A 22446-nucleotide genomic window follows, 5' to 3' on the forward strand; every position below is an offset into this window, starting at 1 on the left:
TGAAGGAGACAATTGGTATCCCCTTCCCTTTTCAAAATTTGGGGGAATATGTCTTTCCTATTCCACTACTCAAGTTGCAACACAGAGTGGAGTAGACCTGTGGATATCACATTGGAAGGTAAGAGAGAGAAGTGAATTTTTTAAAAAAAATCGACCTTCCTTATTAGTGCTGCTGGTGGAACATTTTTTTTATTAGAAGCATCTGAAATTGGTTTTTTCCATCAAATAATGAATCCCTCACAGCTGTGCTTCAGAACATCAGCCCACATTAGGCCATCTGCACAGCAATGCTGCAGCCACAGGGTTTCTCAAAACATTTGCAGTATGGAAAGAATACAGTGGCATTTAGGGAGGAATCACTCTGTCTACAGCAAACAGAGCATGCCTGAAAAACACAAAGTTAGGAAAGATGCACCAATAGATTTCTATTTTTAAAGCATCTATTGCATCATGATCCATTAAAATAAAAAATTCATTTCCAAACTCTCCTCCTGTCCACAGTGGGTGTCATGTTATGCTGATTTCTTCCTTGACTTTTCAGCACAGGAGACATTTGCCTAAAATCTGGATCTTTATCAGAAGGACTCCCCTGCTGCTCACTCCCCACCTGAAGCAGAATCAGTGTCAGCAGCATTCCCATGAGTGTGATTCCACAGCGAGGACAACGCGCCTCTGCTAAGGAAGGAGCCACAAAAGCTCATGGAATGCCCTCGGAGGCCAAGGTCTGGTGTTCATTAGAGAGGCAGGGGAGGTGCAAGGCAGGAAAGAGGCTGTACACAGGTGCAGCTCACAGGGGAATTCTGGGAGAAGGAGGGGCTTTGCTGGGGGGTCTCAGATAATTCCTGATGCCATCTCCTCTTCCAGCTTGCCTGCTTCCCCTCTGGCTGGCCCCAAACACTGGCAGCTGGTCACTCTTGCTGGCACAACAGCCAGTGTTGTGTGGTAACCAGTCAGGGTTAACAGGTTAACAGGTTAACACCAGGCTGTTAACCACAACTGGTTAACAGCCAGTGCTGATAACCAGTCAGGGCTGTGCCTGAGAGGGACTGTCCCCACTGGAAAGCCCTCACAGCCTCTGGAAGTGCTTCGTGCAGACACATTTCCTGCCCCATCAAGCTACAGTGCTGATTTCCATCCTGCTGCTCTTCTCTTCCAGGCAAAAGTGGCCTGGCTGCCTCCTTGGGAGCCAAGTCAAAGAAGCCCTGGGCAGAAAGCAGCTTGTCTCCCCGCTAGACTGCTGGGCCTGTGGGTGGGATGGCAGGAGCGGCCTCTTAAACCATTTCCTCTGGTCCCTCCTGAACTGATCTTCTCTGGCCCCACAGGAGTCAGGCCCCATAACAATTCTTTCATTCCAAGCACAGACATGGTGCAGACAACAGGACTCCCTGCTTTTCTACCGGACTCCTCTGGCTCTTCATCCTGAACTGCCCAGCATGGTTCCTTTTCTCCATCCTTGCCAGATTATTCCCCTGGGATCCCTGTCATGCCAACCAGGTGTGTTCTGAGGCATAGTTGCTGTGTGCAGAGTGACTTCCAGGAGGCACCTGTAATATTATCCTTTCTTTTTATTGCCACTGACTTCCAGGATCCTTCCTACCATATGCCCTGTGTCCTTTATTCATCTTACTTTATGCATGTTTCTAATTCCCCTCCATGCACATCATTGAAGAAAGATAAGGAGCCCAGAGCACAACCACCACAACCTCTCTGCACCTCTCTTCTCCCCACAGTCCTCTCCGTGCATCTCTGATGTGCAACATTTCCCTGCTGCTCTTCACCTGCATGGACACCTGGCCCAGGAAGCCAGAGCAGCTCTCAGAGCACCTGAGCTGCAGGTGAAGGTCCTGGGCCTGTCCCCTGGGACAGCTGGATGCTCCCAGCTCTGCAGGAGCCAGCAGTAGCCTGTAGCCCTTTATTCAGTCGCCAGCAGGGATCATCCGTGGTTGAAACCCATTTCTCAGGGCAGTGCTGGGGGCACTTGGTGGAGGCTCCCTCCCTCAGCTGTCCCTCTCCAGCCCAGTGCTCTGCAAGGTAAGGTTATTGGTTTCTTGGGAAGGAGACAGGGCTAGGGATCTTGGCAACACTAACAAGCAGAAAACACTTACCAGGTGAAATTCCTCCATCTCCTCAGACCCAAAGGATGTTCTTCACATGTCCTCAGAGAAGCCAACCTGGTGGTTACTGCAGGGTACTCGTTCCCCTTGGACTCTTGTAAAGGTGTCTTGCTGTGGGAGCAGAGCTGGGGTGAGGTCACTGCTGTGCCACACCAAGCCACAGAACCCGAGCTTCAGACCTTCCCCACTGAGCAGTTTCATTGTCCCTCAGAGGGTGCAAGGAGGGAGGACCAGCAGCTCCCAATCACAAATTCTTTTCAGATTTCCAAAAGGGCTTTTCTCAGACAGGCAGGGAATACGTTTTTAAATGATGGGAAGTACTCCAGTGCTCCTTACTATGCCTGCAGCCCCATGCTGCCTGGCAAACACGATTTCAGCAGCTCTGCCACTGCTGGAGACCTTACCTGGCACAGGTAAGACAACTGACAAGGAGTAAGCTCTGTTTCCTGAGCTACACTCTCCCTCTAAAGAGTTTCGGTTTTTCTCCCCAAGGTTTAACTCAAGTTGCTCATGGAGAGGGCTGATCCTGCTCTTTTTGTGCCTGTCCATACCCCCTCTCTAATATGCACTTTGAGGAACAAATGCACTCTGATGCTTAAGCCATACCTGGAAAAGTCCAAGTCTCAGGGAATCCAAGAGAACATGAATGCTGTACACAAACTTCTACCATATTACAGCTGCACAGACTAAAGGTAGCCACCATGGTTTAAATGAAAACAAAAGGAAGGGCTGTTGAGCCTTTTGCAGCCCAGCAACAATTCCAAACCGGCATTTTCAGAGAAAAACGCAGCCCCCTGCAGCTCCAAACTAACCGCTTGTTTTCCAAGGCAAAACAAATGTAACACCTTGAAACAAAGTAAGCACAGCAGCCTGGCTGAGTGTGAACGGGATGTATTTTTACAACGCTCTGTGAGATTGATAAATGCAGACCCTGACTTACTGACATGGCAAGTGATACATGGCTTGTCCATGCTTCCATGCAGAAAAACCAGAGCTGCAGTCTCAGTACAGCCAGATCCACACTAATACAAAGCCATGTATTTTTTTCCATGACCAGTGGATGCAAGTGGAGTGGGAAATTCCTGTGCTGATCTTATAAATTCAGAACTGGTTCCTCTCCAATTACTTGTTACAGCAATAGGAAGAGGGCTTGGGGGAATTTCTTTTACATTTTGAAGTTAAACACTTCCCTCTTTGCAAACATTTCAATAGAGATTTCAAGAATGAGCAGTGTCCGAAACAGTCATTTGGTAAAAGATTCTGGTTGGTATTATCCTGTAAACCAATCTAAGGGATCAATAACTGAGACTTGAAGCTTTAAAATATAGCCAGTTGCACTGCAAATCCATGTGTCTGCAGGGCCTTCTACAGCATCGGAAAACTCAGCCCATTCTGACTTTCATGGAGAGCACGTTGTACCTTTAATTGCTTGTCCTCCAGATACTGAAATAAAATGAAACATACCTCTCCTTTTTCACTCTTAGTTTTATTATAAAAATCAACATTTCATTTGTTACAACTCGGTAATAATTGGAAAGGATTTTTGTACAAGGTTTATATACATTGTACAAGTAAAGCACTTTATTTTACAAAAAAAAAAGTTAGTGAATGAGTGAATAGGGCTGGCCAAATGTTGGCCATTATAATATAAATACATCCTTGCAAAGCACCATCGTACCGAAGTTGATGAACAAGAGACACCAGCTGGCTTTAAGACAATGACAAACAGTGATTAAAGCTTACAAAAAGAACAAACAAAACAAACCAAAAACAAAACGAAGAGTTAAAATCTGAAAGCAGCACCAGATCCTTCACTTGCAAACAAGGCTAGTTCAGCTTAAGCCTGGTGGTATCCTCTTAGAAAAAACACTTCCCTTTTCCCTCGCTGACTCTTCCCTGCATGGCTTAAGGCTATAGCCATTTTAATCAGGACTTCAAAGCTGCTCCTGGTTCATTTAAAGAGGGGAACATGACTGCTTTCTAGAGTTTGTAACAATCACCCTGCCCTCCACTAGGACAATCTGTGTCCTGAATGAAGGATGGACACTTTACTTACCCTGCCCTGCACAGTTCTGGTGTGAATCACCCAGTCCCAATAAATGCTACACATCCCTTCCCTTTTTAAAGATGGAGAAGAAAGAAAATTTTGGATCACTACTGTATTTTGACTTCTTTTAGAAAGAGATGGACTGTTTTGCAGCCCTTTTCAGACTGTTAGTTCATTCCTAACTTATTTGCAAGGTTTCTCTGTCACCTGCCAATTAAGTTAAAGGTTAATTTTCAAGCCATACCAACACCAAAATGCAATTTAAAAAATCTCATTGCTAAGAAAGCAATTTCTGAATAGCAATGCTCAAATTATTTTTGCACTCCATGAGCCAGTTATTTTTCTGTTGCAGAACTAATAAGTAATCTGCTACATGCACAGTACATGTTCAGAAGCAGATTCTGTCACTGACAATATTGTGTGACAAACATGCTCAAGGCAAAACGGTCAGGAAAAGAAAGTGATTGATTACTTAAGAGAATTGAAGAAGTCATCTGATCCAACAGCATGTGTGACCAGGGAGTTCTGTAGTTCAAGCAGATCCCCCTAGAATGGTGCTAATCAATTAATCTGAGATTTGCCAAGCAATCAGGAATGGAAATAATATGCAAGACAGGGGCCTTTTCTTCATCTTAGCACAGCTTTAACTACTTTAAAGCTTAAACTGTATTTAAGACTTGCCAATGAAGCCATCTCTAGAGAATGGGCTGTAATAAATAGAGAAGCAATGCAGAGCTGGAGACCAGAACACCATCAAGGCCCATTAGTGTACTAGACAGGAATGACAGGGATTTTCCACATGCACCTTCACTTGCAGCTGACCATAGCACCTGCCATGTCAAGCAGTTTTGGGTGCAATTTTCTTCATCATTACGCTAGGGCTGCAGCAGACTGCTTTCCATGTCCCTACAAAACACAGAGGAGCTTTACTCATCTGCAAAATGGACTCCAAGAGTAGGGGAACAGTACAAAAACTGTGCTTCCTCTCCTGCCTGGCCTGACAGAGTGTTCAATAGTCAGGTGTTCTGCTGTCTGTCGTACAGCCTGGCCAAAAGGAGCCCAGGGTAGGTGAGACACAGCAGGGCAACATTCAGCAGTAGCACTCTGGGAGGCAGGGAGGCTGCATCTGTATGCACAAGAGAAAATAATCAGCTTTGGTAAGTGCCCATTATCAAAGATATGGGTACCTGCACACACACTTGTACATGCACGTGGGGAGGGAAATACTGTGGCAGAAATCCAGAATTTACAATGCAGAAAGTTTCAACTCACAGCAAAATGAATCCTTTGATATCAAATGGCTCACTTACGTATTGTGCACTACTGTAAATATTTCATTTAATGTATGTGCACAGGTTGCATGAATTTATATTCATGGAAACCATTCTTTATTTCAAATGCAAATACCGTGTGAGTGTTCCATTTATTGAATCCAAGTTATTTCCTAAGAAATATCTTGGTATCCAAAAGCAGTGGGGAAATGAGGAGTGCTCCTTAGGAAGGTATGAATTGCACGCAGCATGACATGGCAGGTGTAACTTTAAAAGGCAGGCTTAGGTCTCATTAATGCTGCCATTTAAACATCCAAAGGTCAGTTACCAACAAATTATGCTGTAATGTCCTGTCTTGTTTTTTAGCTATAGTGGACTGTTTCTTTCCAGACTGGGCATGCCAGCTATTCCCATCACCAGACAGCCAGCTAAGAACACTCCCCAAGTGTCTACAGAGAGGAAACAGTACACCCTTCGTCCCTGTGTTAGTGTCCTACTGTACCTGATGCTGTAGGATAAGGACCTTTGTGCTTAACTTGAAGGACAAGGAGCAATTTTCACTGCCATCGGTGAGAACCCACTTCAGCAATCTCCTGAATGGGTGTGTCTGTGTTATCTATGGTCCCAACACCTCAGTCAATTGGAGAAGCAGGAGAAAAGATGATCCTTACTGAGGGAAGGAGAATATGAACCACAGCTGGCTCAGTAGCATAGGGGAACAAAGAGAGTCTCAGTGTTCAGTCTAGGGTTTATCCACTGGGAACGTGTCAGGTGTGGGTACTGGTTGCATCACTGCTTTTGTAATTTGGAGATCTGCCCAAGAGGAGCTTCACAGACCACCACCTCTTTCAAAATTTTACTCCAGATTTACTGAGAAAATACATGTATTTGCGAAATCAGATGATAGCTTCCTGCTCAGACGAGGAACAGTCTGTTCTCTATGCTGGGCATTCTCAGTGGAAAACCCCAGCCTGTCCAATTACCCTCTCATGAACCTCCCAGAGGCAGATCACCCAAAATATTTGATGCACAAACTGAAACATCTGTATCAGAAAGACTTGATGAAATCCTACACGGAATTCTATGTCCACCCCATTGACTTCAGTTGGGTTATGTGGATGTAAACCAGCACAGGAGGCAGCACAATCCATATGCAGAGAATGTCTTTCTTCTAAACAAATCTTTGCTGCAATTAACACACAAATTTACCTGCAGGAAGCTCCCTCCAAGGGGCTGCACCAGAAAGAGGATACCACTCCTTAAGCTCAACCATCCTGGAATTTTTCAAACAGAAATTGGCACACTGAGAAAAGTATTTTGCAAGAAGAGACCATTGCCATTGCAGTACAAGCACTTGGACTGAGATACAACAATACAATATTCTTCTGAGTTCATTAGTGCAAGTTTCCACATGTGAACCCCACACGGAATGCTGCACATGAAAAAATGTAAACAACAGAGAAATTCTAATTCTCATCGGTGTGCCAGCCTCACCCCCCACCCCGACACACCCGCCCTCCCCCCTTCATATATAGGGTTTCAAGTTCCCTTATAGTTCACAACACCCTCCTCAACATCCATCCTGCTGGACAACACAAGGAAGCTTCTCCACCAGCAAGGAAGAGCCAGAAGAACAGCTACTACAATTCCTAGAAACTTAGAATGAAGCTGGGCAAAAAACCCCTTAGTACATCATCTTCAGAGATCAACAGCAATAGCCTGGAGATCGCCAAGGCTTTTTAAAGTTTCCTCAGGTTTCCTGGAGTAGTAGGAAAGACTCTTTATTTCAGATGGAATCCCAATGATGCCGTTTTCCTTGGAGCTGAAACCAAATGAGGATCCAGTACTCCAGATGAGTGGCAGCTAGCAAGAACAACTTGTCACTAATTTTGTCAACAGCATCAATTGCAAGCCCATGCCATGTTTTCAGATAACTTCTCTTTTAGTTGAAACTGGCTGAGAAAGAAGCAACAGAGAACAATAAAACCCAAAAGGCGCCTCTGGAAAGTTGCTATCCCCATTCCATACTCAAAGGTGAGGAGGCAGGAGGTCCCCAGGACCTTTGTTTTGAGAGAGAAGACTCAGAGGGCCAGTCTGTGAAGAGCACCTTCAGGGGATGTGATGTCAACAGAAGGTGCAAATGCACAATGCCATCTAAGATCAGGTGTACTGTGAGCTCTGCTGCAACAAAACAAATTCAAAGCACTGCACTAGCGTCCAAGAGGAGTTAACAATACCCTAGTTTGCCCCTTAACCTACACAAATAATGTTTTCACTTGATTAAATAGTCTCCCTGTCAAAACCACCACGGTGAGGCTGCTGGGAGAAGGGGCTAAATATGACAATATACAAAAATAGAGATGTGAATATAAAATGGTTTGGTTAAGAATATCTTAAAATTTGACATTCACAGCGGTTAATACTTAAACTCACACCACGCAAAAGAGGAGGTATGTCAAAATCATACTGAGAAAAACTGGCTTTACCTAACACAAAGAAAACACGAGCAGTTAATACAGCAGGGGAACCCCTTCCAATGATCAAAACATCTATTTTTCTTATGGACAGTTGCTCCACTGAAAGTTAAATGCTTCCTTACTAGGAAAAAATAGTATATATATTTATATATATGATTTGTATACTGTGATATCAATATACATTGAAAGTACTGCAAGGATATATTATTCATTTACAGTAAAACTAACAATCCATGGTTAAATTTATAGTTTATAAATACGCTGTCTCTATTATATGTGGTATAAAAATATTTGACATTTTGTGGGCACTAGGTCAAAATAAGATTTTCTTTTTTAAGGGACTAAAAATCATTCAGGTATATGCATATTACCCTTGTCAATGATGTGAGAATCGTACTGACCTGGTACGAAACAGAGTCCTACCATGCCGGCAAAATGAGGAGGGTAATGTATAGCATGATAATCATTGCATGACAAGGCTAATTAGGAGAAAACCTGGCATTTACAGCAGCCCAGTTCTAGCAGTACTTTAAATAGGAGTATCATTAATTTAAGTGACACAGGCAGGAAGAAAGGATGAAGAAGAGATAAGAAAACCTAACCGGGATTAAAAAACAAACTTTAAAATACACCCAACAAAAATCACTGCAATTCCAGAAGCAGGGAGAGAGCTCTAAATGCTCTCATTTGTTAAATGCATTAAGGGAAACCAGAGGTGTATTCATTTTAAAAAGTGTGTGATTGTTTTTCTGGATTCACTGCTACGATTGCTGTATTCCTGTAGAAAACAAAGCCCTTTGTGTAAGGTTAATATCTGTCCTGACTGCGTTTTCAAGTTTAACTTTAGTTGCTGGCCCTCTGCAGTTAACATAGAGGTTATTTGGCTACTTCCAAGTATCTATGGTATGCTGCTCTGAGACGGACTTCTTTATTATTAATTACTTTAAACATTTTTGGTATTGACAAAACCCACATATCACCTCGCTGGACAAGTAACATATCCCAGTCCTTCCATTTCCTTATGTGCTCAGTCACTTCACTGGATTAAGGCATGTTTTTGTGTTCCATTTGCAAAAATAAAAACTTTTTGTACAAACGTCTGGGTTCTTTTATACAAAAATTTTTCTTCTTATGGCACAAGCAGCAGCTGCTGTTTAAGAAAATATATAAATATCCTTTTTTTTTTTTTTTAATTCTTCTGTACAAATATCTTCAGTGTTCCTCCGCCCCACATTTAACTGTACACTGTCCTCCCCCATCCTCGGCCGAGAGCTCCCTCCCCCCGTCCCCAGCAGAACCTTTTGTATTTACAGCGCAGAGCGGAGGGCGCGGGGCGGGGGGCTGCCCCTCAGGAGGAGTCGGTGCAGGGGGACGGCGGCGGCGGGTACAGGTGGTGCGAGTAGCTGCGCTCGGTGTACGGGGACGGCGGGCAGCTCTCGCAGTTCTCCTCGGCCGACAGGTACTGGCTGCGCGGCGTGGGCGGCGGCGGCACCGGCTCCGAGTCGTAGTTGAGGTCGCTGGTGTAGCCCTTGGCGGCGGCCGCGGGGAGCCGGCGGCTCGGGGCGTAGTCGCTGTCGCACACGTCCGTGCTGCAGGGCGTCGTGGGCGGCGCGAAGTGCCGGTAGCTGTAGGGCCGGTAGCTGCAGCGGGGAGACGGAGGGGGAAAGGGTCATTCTTCCCCCTTTCCAAGGGGGATAAGCCAAGGTGGAAACAGAAAGCAGGTCAACCTCTGAAGTGGTGCACAGCATCTCCTCTCCTAACTTCCCTGCAGAAGGCTCCCCTTCCTGCTACAGCGTCAGGCACATCACAGCAACAGGTGGAAGGGATGCCAGTTTCTTTATTAATTATCTAACTCATAAAACTAACTAATTTTAGCTCTAAGCAACTCGTCACAAATTTCTGATGTGCTGCTTTACTCATAGAAGATTCAGTTTGTGCTCAAAACTGCTGGAATTGGATAGTGTGCCCTGTTTTGTGAAAGCATTCTATTATCGCATTTGGGTTAAATTAATCCATAATGTTGTGGGTGCCCCATCCTTGGAAGTGTTCCAGGCCAGGCTGGACAGGGCATGGAGTAACCTGGTCTAGTGGAACGGGTCCCTGCCCATGGCAGGGGGTGGAACTGGATGGGCTGATGTCCCTTCCCACCCACTGCATTCTGTGATTCCAAGATCACTGGAGAACCCAGGCTTGCTGTGTGCTAAGTGTTTCTCAGTCTCCAGGTGTTTCCAGTGACCCCAACACTGCCTGCTCAGAGATGCAAAGAGCACCTGCAAGAGCTTTTGTTGTGCCACAGAAAGGAGCAGTGGCTGAGAACAGTCTCTCACACAACAGGCTCCCTAAGGACTTAATTGAGGTAGAAAAAGTTGCTCCTAAGACAGCGGGGCAGGAAGGGCACCAGTGTGCAAGTGTCTGTGTAATACCTGTGTTGCAATTATGGAGAAGATAATTCTGTTTCCATTATGCAGTTTCTAGATACTAACTTCCAAGGCTAGACAGGAGGACTGAAAATTACCTGGCACATTCATAGCACTCAGGAGAAGCATTCCTTAGAGAAGTAACTGGGATGAAATTCTCAAACGCTGCTACCACAAAACATCTTTTAAAACGAGCCCAAGATAGTTTCAAGGAAACAAATTAGAAAGGGAAATGCATGGTAGCTACAACTCCCAGCATCACAGTAAGTGGTTGGGGACACATGGGGATGCAGTTCCTCTATAGTCAAGTCAAAATATTAGGAAAGAAGCAAGATCAGAAGCAGCAAGACCAGCGTTTATTTTTGGGTGGGGGAGCATTTGGAAAACATTGAAACCTATGCTACATCCCTAATATCATTTATAATACTAAAAGTCACATCAGCTAACCAGTGATCAGCATGGCCCATGGTGGTGCCAGAATTTGGGTTTCTTTCATTAGAAAATTACTTATAATTTAAAAAGATTTTTCATATGGCTGCAAGGGATCATTATAAACATTTGGTCTGACCTTCTGCACAACAGAGGCCATATTTGCTGCTAATGGAGAAGAGATGTCTGTTCAGCCCCAGAGACCTCATTATCCAAAGCCCCCAAAGGCTCAGCGTTAGGGAGGCACATCTTTCAGACAAATACAGCACTCTCTTCTCACTGACCATATCTACTGGTGATTTGGGAGGGGAACCTTTACACCCTTGGGTAGTAGGGGTCTGTTCCTCTATTTTTTGGTAACTTGTTATAAAATAACAAACCATCAGCATTCTTACAGGGAAAGTAAGAAGGATACATTCAAACAGAGAAAATGCATGCCCATAAATACTAGTCAAGAGAAAATAAGCAAAAGGTTAGCAGTCTTTTCCAGACATTAACCCTTAATATGTTGAACTTGAAATTCTGTGCTTTATCTAGACCACAGTGTTACTTCTGACCTTACTTCTGGCCTTCATACTGCCAACCTTTCCTCCACAGAGTGTTTGCTTCTAATTTCTGATACTCACATAACAAATTATTTATGGCAGAAGCCTAAAAAAGGGCAGGGTTCACTCCGGGTGAGTTTTTTTGGCTCGGAATACTCATGGTACTGCATTTCTTTTGGCATGTAGCTAGCTTTGTGATGAGTGCTGTCATTGCCCCTAAGGAATATACCCGAGGGATGTACCACTACCCACTTAGTTGTATGATTTACCTCAAACAGTGCTGCACTTCTACCCAGGCAGCAGTGACATGATACATGTGAGCCCATTTAAGCACTAGTTTAGTGCTTGCAGAATTAGGGCCTTTGATTGTAATTCTTACGGAGCAGAGGCTGCCTTTATTCTGCATTTTCTACACTAACTGCTTTGATCCTGACAGAAGATATTGTAATAGTAATTACCTGTAGGATCTATGAGTGGATGGGCTGTTTGAAGAATAACCAAATTCCATGGTATAGTGTGAACGTTCAGTAGCTGGTGATGGTGGCGGGTTCAAAATCTAAGGTGTAAGAAAGGAAAAAAGCCACTGTTAAAAAGGAAAGATACAAAGGAAACTTGAGAAAACACCGGTTTATAATTTTTCTTTTTAGTACTGTCTAATAGGAACCTTAAGTAAAGAACTGCATGCATAGCCCCATAGCCCTTCCAACAAACACGATTTTTCCTCTGTTTATTCCTCAGTTCTTTAGCAGACCCTGGAAATGCCATTTGCTGCCATTCCTATTAGCTACTACTAAGCTCTTCTCAAAAAATGCCGACTGCTGTGGCTATTTTGACATAGCCAGTGCTGAAAAGTGAAGTTGCAGCCAGCTGTTCAATACTAGATTGTCACTAGGGATACCACTGCCTGAGGCAAACTGGCAGATCTCTGCTCCTGCAGGCTGCAGTCCCCAAGTATTGCTCTGCTTGTAATACTTGCAGCATGCTGGCCAAGGCAAGCATTCCTTCCCTATGCAGGCATGTTCTTACTCCATGCATTTGGATTAATTTAAAGCTGATTTAAAGCCTGATTTAAATTGGTTGATTCTCAGAACTGAAAACAGACAGCTGAAGATTCCAGCCTTCACTGACCACGCATGGGACTCTCTAACACTAGGGGTGGCTTGGTGAGCTCCGCAAGAATATCCAAACCAACCACCACAGATGTTGGAAGTGAAGAGACAGGGAGCCCTCTAGGGCTGGTACCAACTGTTACACAGCAGCTAGTGCAGCACACTACCCATTTGTGATGGAGGCATGTTATGGAGCTGCAAAACACTTGTTTACTTATTTATCTGTCACTTTTAAGACACATGACACAAAGCTTAATTTTAATTCCTTGAAAGGTCTATACAGAATCAACCTTAGTTTTACCTTCAGAGGCACATGGCAGAGTATAATGAAAGGAGATCTCTCTGCCAGAGCTGCTCAACATCTACAGGGATTTTTTTCATCTCCCCTGACATTTAATCTAACATCTTTTTTCCTGGCATTGAGCTCTCTCACAACTTTTTTAAATTAAGAGAAAATTTCTAGACCATTTTGGAAAAAGACAATCCTCTTCCCTTTCAAAATCACTTACTCCATATTCAAACAAGTTTATTAGGCTAGAATTCTAAATCAAAACATTAATCTGTCAATTGATTAACCTTTAGAAAGACACTGTCACTTCCCTGAAAGTTATTAAAGGGTTATGAATAATAGAATGACTTACTGGAGGAAAGTAAGTGCCTTTGGTACTTGAAGAACTACTGGAGGAGGCTCCAGTAACGTGGGCCCTGTCATAGGGTGGGCCACTGCTCCCTCCCATAATGCTGAGGGAGCTGATGACAGATTTACCTCGAGACATACCTGAAGAACAAAGATGTATGTCAGTATTCAATTCTTCCTCAATTCACAGACGAAAGGAAGCTTAAAAAAATAATCTGGAGGACAACAGCAATATAAGCACAACTTGCAAACCCAAAATTAATTATCTTGGTATTAAAACCAAATTATATTCTGATAGGAACCTGCTGGATCTACAAGCCACAAGTTACAGTACATATTTAATCAATACATACAGAAGCAATGCATATTAATGAAATGAAGTGCAATGTAGTGGTTAAGTTTGACTTTTTAAACAGTAGTAGCATCATGTGCTTGGACTGGAAAATTCAGCGTTAAGTAAAATAAACTGAGACCACAGTTATTGCTGGTCATTACAGACTTGGAAAGAAGTCTCACAAGCATACAAACTCAGTCTACAAACCTACCAAGAATGATTACATGATGTTTGAAGTCTCATGAATATAACTCTGTGTAACTTTACCCTGAACTTTTGTGACACTGCTGGTGCTACAATAGCCCAAAAAGGGGATTCTTAGTAGCAAAAGAAGAAAATGGACAGTGAGTGCATTTATTTGAGCTTAGGTTCTGCTAAGTACCTAAATGCTCGTGAACAGCACGGGTAAAATAGCAGTTCATTATTCTAAAGAAGGATGGCAGCAAGCCTTGGCAGTCATGGCTTCCCACAGCTTCCAAGAACTGTGCATCTGGAGCAGACATTTGCTGAACATCGATGCACAGTATCCTCAAGTACAGCTGTGGGGTGCCAAAGACAAGGATCACCGCCTTTACTTACCAGGGAGAGACCCTGACAGAGAGCTGGGGTGAGGCACATAGCCCAGAGGCACCGAGGCTGGCCCATGCACCACATAATCATTGGTCATGGTTTCCCCATCCCCCTTCATGCGTGGGCACAGCACTCTCTGGCAGATGAAGTACATTGCTCCCACGACGAAGACTGTAAGGATCACACCAATGATGGAGCCTATGGTGTTGTTGGGCTGTGGTGCAGGTTCCTCCGTTGTGTCTAACAGGCAAAAGAAAAATAGGACCATATAAGTTTAGTCCAACATCAGTTTTTCTTGCATCTTTCCACTTTCCTCCTCTTCTGTAGGCAGACAACAACTTTCAAACTAATATATGGGAGGAAAAAATTGGTCCTAGGACAGGTCTGTTCAAAGGCTCTGAGTGTCCATATGGGCTACCTGCAGCCTCCAAGATGACCTCCAAACATGCCATGAGGTTTTTTCGGATCACAAATAACAGGAAATGAGCAGTACATGCATGTGCAGGGGGAGTGATGAACCAGGCCCTGCTCTTGCTTCAGGGTGACAAGCAGAGCTCTCCTTTGAACGTGATGAACAAGACCTGCAACCACGACTCCAGACGACACTGTGCAGGGGACTCCTCTTCTGCTTTTCCTGTCACTGAGGATGACAACAACTGCTTTTCATGTCACACCTCGGTTATCCCTCAGTGTAACAGACTGGCACTCCCTTTTCTCAGCAGTGTAACAGTCACTTATGGTGCATCACCCTGACTGTTCAGCAGTGATGAGTTTTGGGTTTGCTGCTATTTATTAAACTTCCTAAACTATTCCACATCTGACCCACCCTTATGGTTAGAGATACAGCTGAGCATCAGCCTGAGAGGTGCCATCTTATGAGGAATCTGTACCCAAAACAATTATTCAACAGTCGAAATGAGTCTCTTTCCCTACAATACCAATTCTAAGCAATGACATTTCTGGGAATAACTGACAACCCCCTGCCTGTGCTCATGAATTTGACGAGAAAGGCAGACTTTAAAGTATTTTCCTGTTCTAGTCAGTGTTTTACATCTTACGCATTACTGAAAGTTTTTTCCTCAACACATTTTCTTCTTCCTGAACACCAAACCCACACCTGAACCAGCTTGTCACAGTCTACAGAGATAAGTAAACAGACTTCTGATCATAGTGAAAGAGGGATGGTGACAACTGCCGTCTTATTCTGGGTGGGCCAATTTTCCAACCTGTTACAAAACTGGAGAACATATAAACTCTAATAAAGGGAACTACATAAGCCTTGTGATAATGTCACTAGTAACTTGGTAGCATGACAGAATATCTCCTATTACTCCTTCTTAAGATCAAGGGTCCAACTCTGGCTTTGCATTTTCAAGTTATGTGTGTGCCAGCTGTGTTATATGGATCTCTAACACAAGACAAGATGTCCGTATTTACAATTTCTTTTAAAGCACCAACAGTGAAAATGAACTTTCGATTTGGAATTTTAAAGGCAGTAGTTTTCTTGTAGAGCCCTGGAGATTTCAAGGTAGGGAATATCATATGTTAAAAATCAGAAATCAAGCTCAGAATTACATCTTTTCAAGATAAAAAGGGAAATTTTAGAAGGTTTACTCTATAAACAGAGTGCTCCTCTGATTCTAAAAGCACCTGCTATTAATTCTCTGGATGAGAAAATCATGAAGCAGAGAAGTTATATATGAAAGCCTCATGCCAACAGATTTTTTTTAACATTGCACCAACTCAGCATGCTAACATTATAGTAAAACAAACCTTTTACTTATTTTAAAATTTTAAAGAGGTAAGAAGAAAAATAACTGGCATTCTCTGCCTCAGAAACTACTTGTACAGAATACTAATTATTGCTGTTATTCCTATTCCACCACATTGCGGATTAATCGCATGACAGCAGTTATGAGGAGAAGCATTAATTCTGGGAACAACTAATTCAGTGTGCTTGGCAGAATAAAATCTAACTCATAGGAAAGGTGAGAAACAAATTTGGGATGCTGCAACCAAGTCTTCATTCTCAGGCAGTACACTTACAGCATCCTTGCTCATCGGAGCTGTCACTGCAGTCCAGGTTGTGATCACACTTCTTGCTTTTCCCAATGCACTGCCCACTGGCACAGCGGAACTGATCCGTTAAACACAGCACTGCAAAGAACCCCCACACCAACAGTCAGCATCAAAACCTTCTCTTGAAAATCATTAAGAAATAAAGACACCAAAGCATACAATCAAGAGTATCTTGGGAGAGCTTGGAGTGCTGCAAGCTTCATTTCTGGAAGTAGCCAGTGGCATACAAAGTCCCTCACATGAACCACGCAGAGCAAGTGACTCAGTGTTCTGTTGAGGATAGTGCACCCTGGCACTGGGGCCTTACTGCCTGCTTACAGTAAGAACACTACAAGATGAAGTGACTTCATCTAAAATAACTCAGAGGCCATTGAGAAGACAGGCACTTATCCCAGGACATGGTTATTGCAGTATTACTATAGGAATCTCCAACTCTAAGCATTTACTGTAATGTAAGAGAGAAGAATTAAGTTATGAAAAAGAAATCTGCCAAACCATGATAATAAAATTATTTAAGAAAGATAAATGTGGTTTCTAAATGTCCTTGTGCTCTTCCTGTAAACCAGACAACTCCTCAATCATGAGACAATATATTTCACTTGATATTATATTTTTAAACTGAAATGAAGGACAGAATACAAAACTGAAGCTTTGCCAGTACACTGAAAAAATAAAAGGTGCTGCAGGCAAGGTGCCAGCTGCTGATGTTTACACATATTCCTACCTCCTGTTTCTCATAAATCCAGAAATACTTTTTGTCTTCAGCTGAATTAAGAAGTTAAACTAAAGGCTTTTCTGATTTGTAATCAACTTGAATACTCTCAGCAACAGGGCCACTTTGAAGGTGATAAACAGCCCCAGTCTGACATCTCCAGTTGCTGGATGACAGCTGGGAAGTTAACTTGCACAACACATTTTCAGATGTCAGCATCTCAGCTGGCTAACAATCACCTTTCAGCACACAGGAGTTTCAGCTCTATGTTTTTGTTTGAGATGGAGCACATCTTTCAGAAAGAACTTTAGCCTTGATTTAAAGACATTTCAACAGTCTCCACAAAGAAGGAACATGCACTGAAAGGATATAAAGAAGAAGCATCCTTTCAAGCTTATAAGTTGTCCCTGCAACTCTTCACTATGTCTGCAGTAGGGAGAGGGTAAGTTTGCTCACATTTCATGTTGTGTAATGGTGGGGCAGTTCAGATTCCACCAGCAAAACCTGTCCTTTCCAAAATGAACTTAATTCTCATTGTGCTGGCAACAGCACTTCCCTCTGTAATAATGGCTTAAATACTCACTTTTGCTGTGCTCTATGGGAAGAAGTAGTCTCCAGAAATATCATCTGTCTCTCACTCCTGCCTACTCAGAAAAGCTCATTTTGTTCAGGTATTGTAAAATAAACAATCCCAAAACCTTTACTCAGTACAAGGTACACAAAAAGCTATGACAAGGATTTGCTCCACTCTGTAGTTCACTCCCAGATCCTAGGTTTTTAGAGCTTAAAATCATGCCATTTTTGACAGTACTTTTCACAAACAGCATTTAAGCTATTTGACAGAGATCACTCTTAATTTCCACTTCACAGGTAGAGAACCAAAAGCATGGAGTTATAAAATAATTTCCATTTAACAGACCAGTTTAAAAACTAGCAGAACCTTGGATCTTTTCAAATCCTACTCAGCAGTAACACTGGTACTTATCCCAGTGTCCCTATGACAGGTATATTTCCATCACACTTGGCAGTATCCTCCGCACCTTCGCAGTTCTTCTCGTCTGAGTTGTCCTGACAATTTGCTTCCCCATTGCAGCGCAGGGCACTGTCTATGCACTGTCCACTCTCACACTGGAACTGGCTGTCAGAGCACACCGGGCAGTTCTTCTCGTCACTGTGGTCTTCACACTCAGTGAACCCATCACAGCGCCAGGCCACCGGGATGCAGTCAATCTCACCTGTGAAACAGGTGAACTGCTGAGGGGAGCATGTTGGTGGTTCTTTGAAAATCAAGCAAACAAACAGAAGTTAAAAATCCAGGTGAACAAACAGCAGATTGGGACAGGTAAGGACAAGAGCTCAGCTGCTTTCCTCTATCAAAGCAGCTGATGAACAACATGCCACATCATAAGGTAATTTCCACAGCCACTTGTGCAGACCTTGAGCCCCGTGTGACTGATGCAGGCTCACATCAACAGGAGCTTGACAGATGAAGAACAAGAAGAACAGAGAAACGTGCACACTCAAAACACAATTATTTTCTTCCCTTCCCACTTAAGACTCTTACACCCTTCTCTTAGTAAGTCTTCAAATCAAAGTCATCATACTCTTCTACTCCCCCTTTCCTACAACACCACTGTACACACAGCCAATTGCTTACTCTCTTTTTAATGTTTGACAGTCATTGCATAGAAGATGTTAAAAGGATGTAATGTGCTGCAGATGGATGCACTGTGAGTCAGTGTCTAGTTATGTGCCCTTGACAGCTTTGTTCAGTCAAAATTCTTTTAAAACAAAAAACTGCTCCATCTAGTCAAGTTCCACTACCTCAACACATCTGTTAGCTGTTACTTAACATTTACTACATTAACTGTTAATCTCGGGCAGTAAGTAAGTGTGGATTTTTTTCCCTTTTTTTAATCCCCCTTTCCTCCCCCAGCTTTTTGGCCTGCTATTAAACTTGCTCTGAGAAAATATCTGGATTATGTTAGCTCTTGTTCCATTGTGAGACCACACGTCGCCTCGATGGCGAGATGATTGCATAATAAATCCATTCAGTCTGGTGGCATAAAGAGATCCAAGCACCAAAGTGCCTGTCCTCTCCCCCATTCCAACCCCACCCCTGGAGACACCAGGGTGTGGGCTACAGTGGCCATATCGCCATGGAAGGAGGCAACTTGCCCTTCTGGGACTGCAGTTCAGAAAGACACGCACAGGGTGAGCTTGGGGACAACAACAGAGAAGAACAAAACAGCACAGACAGTGCAATGTGCCAGAATGTGAGAATCTACCACTTCCTGAAAAGGGAGAACATGGGGAGTGACAGCAAAAAGTAATAAAAATCATACAATTAAAGAATCGAGTTGAAATAATTCAGTAGTCTTAAGTAGAAAGGGTGAACAGAAATCCTTATTCAACAATTAGAGATTTTTTCCTCTTCCCTTACTCCTTCTCAATAGTTGCAGATTTAGCTGGAGGGTGGAGGGAAAGAGATGAGTCTGTACAGGTGTGTAACAGCACCTGGTGCACTGTCACATTCCTTTGGCTCAGAAGCCACCCCTGAGGATGGAGACCCTCCCCAAGCCCGAAGCTGAGAGCCAAGTGACACAGAACTTGGGAAGGACTCACCTCCACAGGACAGTTCATCCTGCAGCAGCACCAGGTGCACGGGGCAAGAGCAGCGTGTGGTGCCGTCCCCCTTCACAATGCAAATGTGGGAGCAGCCACCATTATCTTGAGAGCAAGGATGTTGTCCTAGGATTTTAAAAATAAGAAAGACAGAGATTGGTAAGAAATCCCCACCTATTTTATGACCTTTCAGTCATTTCTTCATTCCCCTCTAACCCCTGGGGAGAGGATTACTGAAAAATCTCTGTAAAAGTTGTATTTTGTTGTGCACATTTCTCCCTTTACACACATCTATAATTGTAACACACATTGGTAACTCTCCAAGATCTGAAACTACTGTAAGAATTTGTACTAAAACAGTACTCAAAGCATTTTGCTTCTTGTGAGAGGCAGCATTAGTTCTCTGCAGTGAAGAGTAGCATTAGTAATACAAAAAGATGTCTTGGATTCCATACTTCATTTTCTCTACCAAAGACCATTAAAAAAGTAAAGTTTTCTAATTTATGAATTCTGAAGTTTCCACGCTGTCTCTCAAACTCAAATTAACATGCTCTAGATAAATATGTCTCTTCATTTTAATGTTTAATAAGGACAACATACTTCTCTTGGAACTCCTGACAGATTTACTGAGATTAATAGCACACAAAACTAGTAATAGTCTGCACTGATGTTTTAATTAAACATCCCCAGACATTTTTCTACATATTTCTCCAAGGCATGCACCACAGCCTACCAACCAGGCCTATTTCCTCCAGGATGACAGCAACTCCACTGGTTTAACCATCCACCTCCCATCATTTCAAGCATGTCTGTGTGGGGAAAGGCCCAGTAAGCAAAAACTTCTAAAAGTGCAGCCATGATCAACACAAATTGCTATTTAATACACACTTCCTTTGTGCAATGCAACATTGCTCTTCTGCCATTCACTTTCAGTATGAAATACCACCACCAAGAATTGTTCAGTCTGCCTTCAAGGCAGGCAGTCCACTGAAACACTTACAGCTAGTGACAGGCCCTGAGAGCTCTGCTTGCCTAAACAATGAACACCCAATAGCAATGCACTAGCATGATCCAGAAAGTCTTCTGCTAAGGGTAACAGGATGTTTCCACTGTGCCTAGAGACACTAAAATGCCAGGTGCCTGGATGGGACTACCAATCAAGTTGTCATCAGCAACAAAACACGATGCTGGGGTTGTGATAGATTTCCAGTCCACTGCCAACTGCCTGAAGGAAACAACCTAACAGCACCAATACTAACTTCTGGCCCCTTCCATCTGCACTGATGTTGATCAGCAACAAGGCACAACAGGCTCGTGTCTCTTGGCTCGAGTCTCGCAGGCCCTGTTTGCACCTGCAGGCAGGGATTGCACTCACTGTACTCCTGCAGGTTGAGTTCCTTCACAGCATGGATGTCACTGAGTTGCGCAATACGAGCCTGGACCTTTGTACGTCCTTCTCGACCGGTCATATCAATCTTTTCAATCATCTGCTGCTGCCTGTCAATCCAGTACAGCCAGTTCTCAAATACAGTTAGTCCCACAGGCTGCAAGATATTGGAGTCTTCCAAAACAATCCGGTTAGCACCTGCAGAAGGGAGAGAGTGCTTTGGTTCAACTAGAAAAAATTGAAAGACTATCAGAAACATCTCCTACACGACTCACACCATTATTTTTCACTACTTTTATGCTACTGGGTAAGCCTACCATAAAACCCCAAGCAATCCAAGCAATCCTGGGTCCTCTGATCCAAGACTAATGCATTTTGCAGACAGGTGATCAACTTTTTTTTCTGCTTTTACCAAGAAGAGAGCTTTTGTGCTAAAACACATCTAGTGTACTTAAGAAGCACCTGGAGTTGGGGGCTCATCTCTCATGAGCCTTTCCAGTCTCTTATCAATATGATGGAAATTGGTAGTTCTTTTCATTCTTCTTTCCCTTTTTGGAGAGATTAATTGCTTTGTCTTGCCATACAACAGGGAATAAGAAGATGGATTATTGGCTTCAGCTAACCCATACAAGATAAAATCCAAGTGAAAGCAGGGTAATTAGGGCTTCTCACATGAATTATGAGATTAACACTTCTGACTTCCTCATGTTCTTTTCTTTTCAGCTATGCTGCCTTCACTAAGCTATTAGTGCTAGATTGGGAATGCTTCTTTCTTCCTAGCAAGGACTTACTTTCCTGAGTTCCTTTAGCAATCACCAGGAGCAGACAAGAAGCTTTATACCTCTGAATAGCGGTTGTTGATTTTTATGCTAGATTTTCTGGCATTAAATACAGTCAAGAGCGACTGTCACTTTTCATGGTTAACTCTCCACACAAACAGAACACGGTCAACAGTTCTTTTAAAGGTATCACTAAAGTTTGTCCGAAGACAGTGAAGACTTTGTAACACACAGAAGAAAAATATTAGTCAAAACCTGAGGGTTCATTAACAGTCAAATGTCTGTGAGTTTATCAGATTCTGAGCACAAAATTACTTGTGAACACACAGAATCTGCTTCAATTTTGAGAAGCTGAAACAGTATCACACAAGTCAAGCTAAAGCTTGAAAATCTGCCTCTAAATCCTGATACTTCTGATGCCTGAGCTCACTGCTGTGCTTATTTTTCAACTTTTACTACAGCAAACGAGCTTTTCATTGTTCATCCATAGAATGATTTCCAGTAAGTTTTTATATTTTTGTTCTGTAAAAATATACTGGAATAACTGAATACCAGGGGAAAAAAAATCTACCACGTCTCTAACATACCCACACATGAAAACCTAACAGGACAAAAGACACATGCACTTCACTATTTTATACTTTGAATAAGTTCTATCCCTCTCCGCTTTGTTTAGTAGCAAGAAGGCCTTTTTTGCTTGTTGAGAATTTAATCAATGGTATGTCAATGATGATGACTTAGACACAAATTCAGCTATGAAGAATGTATTTATCTCCTTTTCACTAAATGCACAGAGAGCTCAGAAGTTAAGTAACCTTCCAAACATTTACCAAGTGGTAAAACCTGAAGCAAAACACGGAAATTCAAATCAGCTAGGCTGGGCTCTCCCCACCACTTTGGAGAAACACTCGCAA

At 43.0% G+C, this 22446-nt stretch overlaps 1 protein-coding gene across 2 annotated transcripts in view; it reads right to left on the reverse strand.

The window, feature by feature from the left end:
* Positions 1–3581: 3581 nt before the first annotated feature.
* Positions 3582–22446, reverse strand: part of LRP6 (LDL receptor related protein 6) — a 121311-nt gene continuing 102446 nt past the window's right edge. The window contains exons 16-23 of one of the 2 annotated variants that reach the window (XM_048300958.1): positions 20742–20951; positions 19367–19492; positions 17782–17976; positions 15997–16107; positions 13960–14190; positions 13051–13187; positions 11759–11856; positions 3582–9549 (exon numbers count right to left, since the gene is read on the reverse strand). In XM_048300958.1, the coding sequence (XP_048156915.1) occupies positions 9258–9549; positions 11759–11856; positions 13051–13187; positions 13960–14190; positions 15997–16107; positions 17782–17976; positions 19367–19492; positions 20742–20951 (1400 nt within the window). In that variant the 3' untranslated portion in view covers positions 3582–9257. Of the gene's footprint in view, positions 9550–11758; positions 11857–13050; positions 13188–13959; positions 14191–15996; positions 16108–17781; positions 18019–19366; positions 19493–20741; positions 20952–22446 lie in introns of both variants that reach the window. The other variant, XM_048300957.1, reaches the window with a different exon arrangement.

The sequence above is a fragment of the Corvus hawaiiensis genome, chromosome 4, assembly GCF_020740725.1.
Source record: "Corvus hawaiiensis isolate bCorHaw1 chromosome 4, bCorHaw1.pri.cur, whole genome shotgun sequence".
Taxonomy (NCBI): Eukaryota; Metazoa; Chordata; class Aves; order Passeriformes; family Corvidae; genus Corvus; species Corvus hawaiiensis.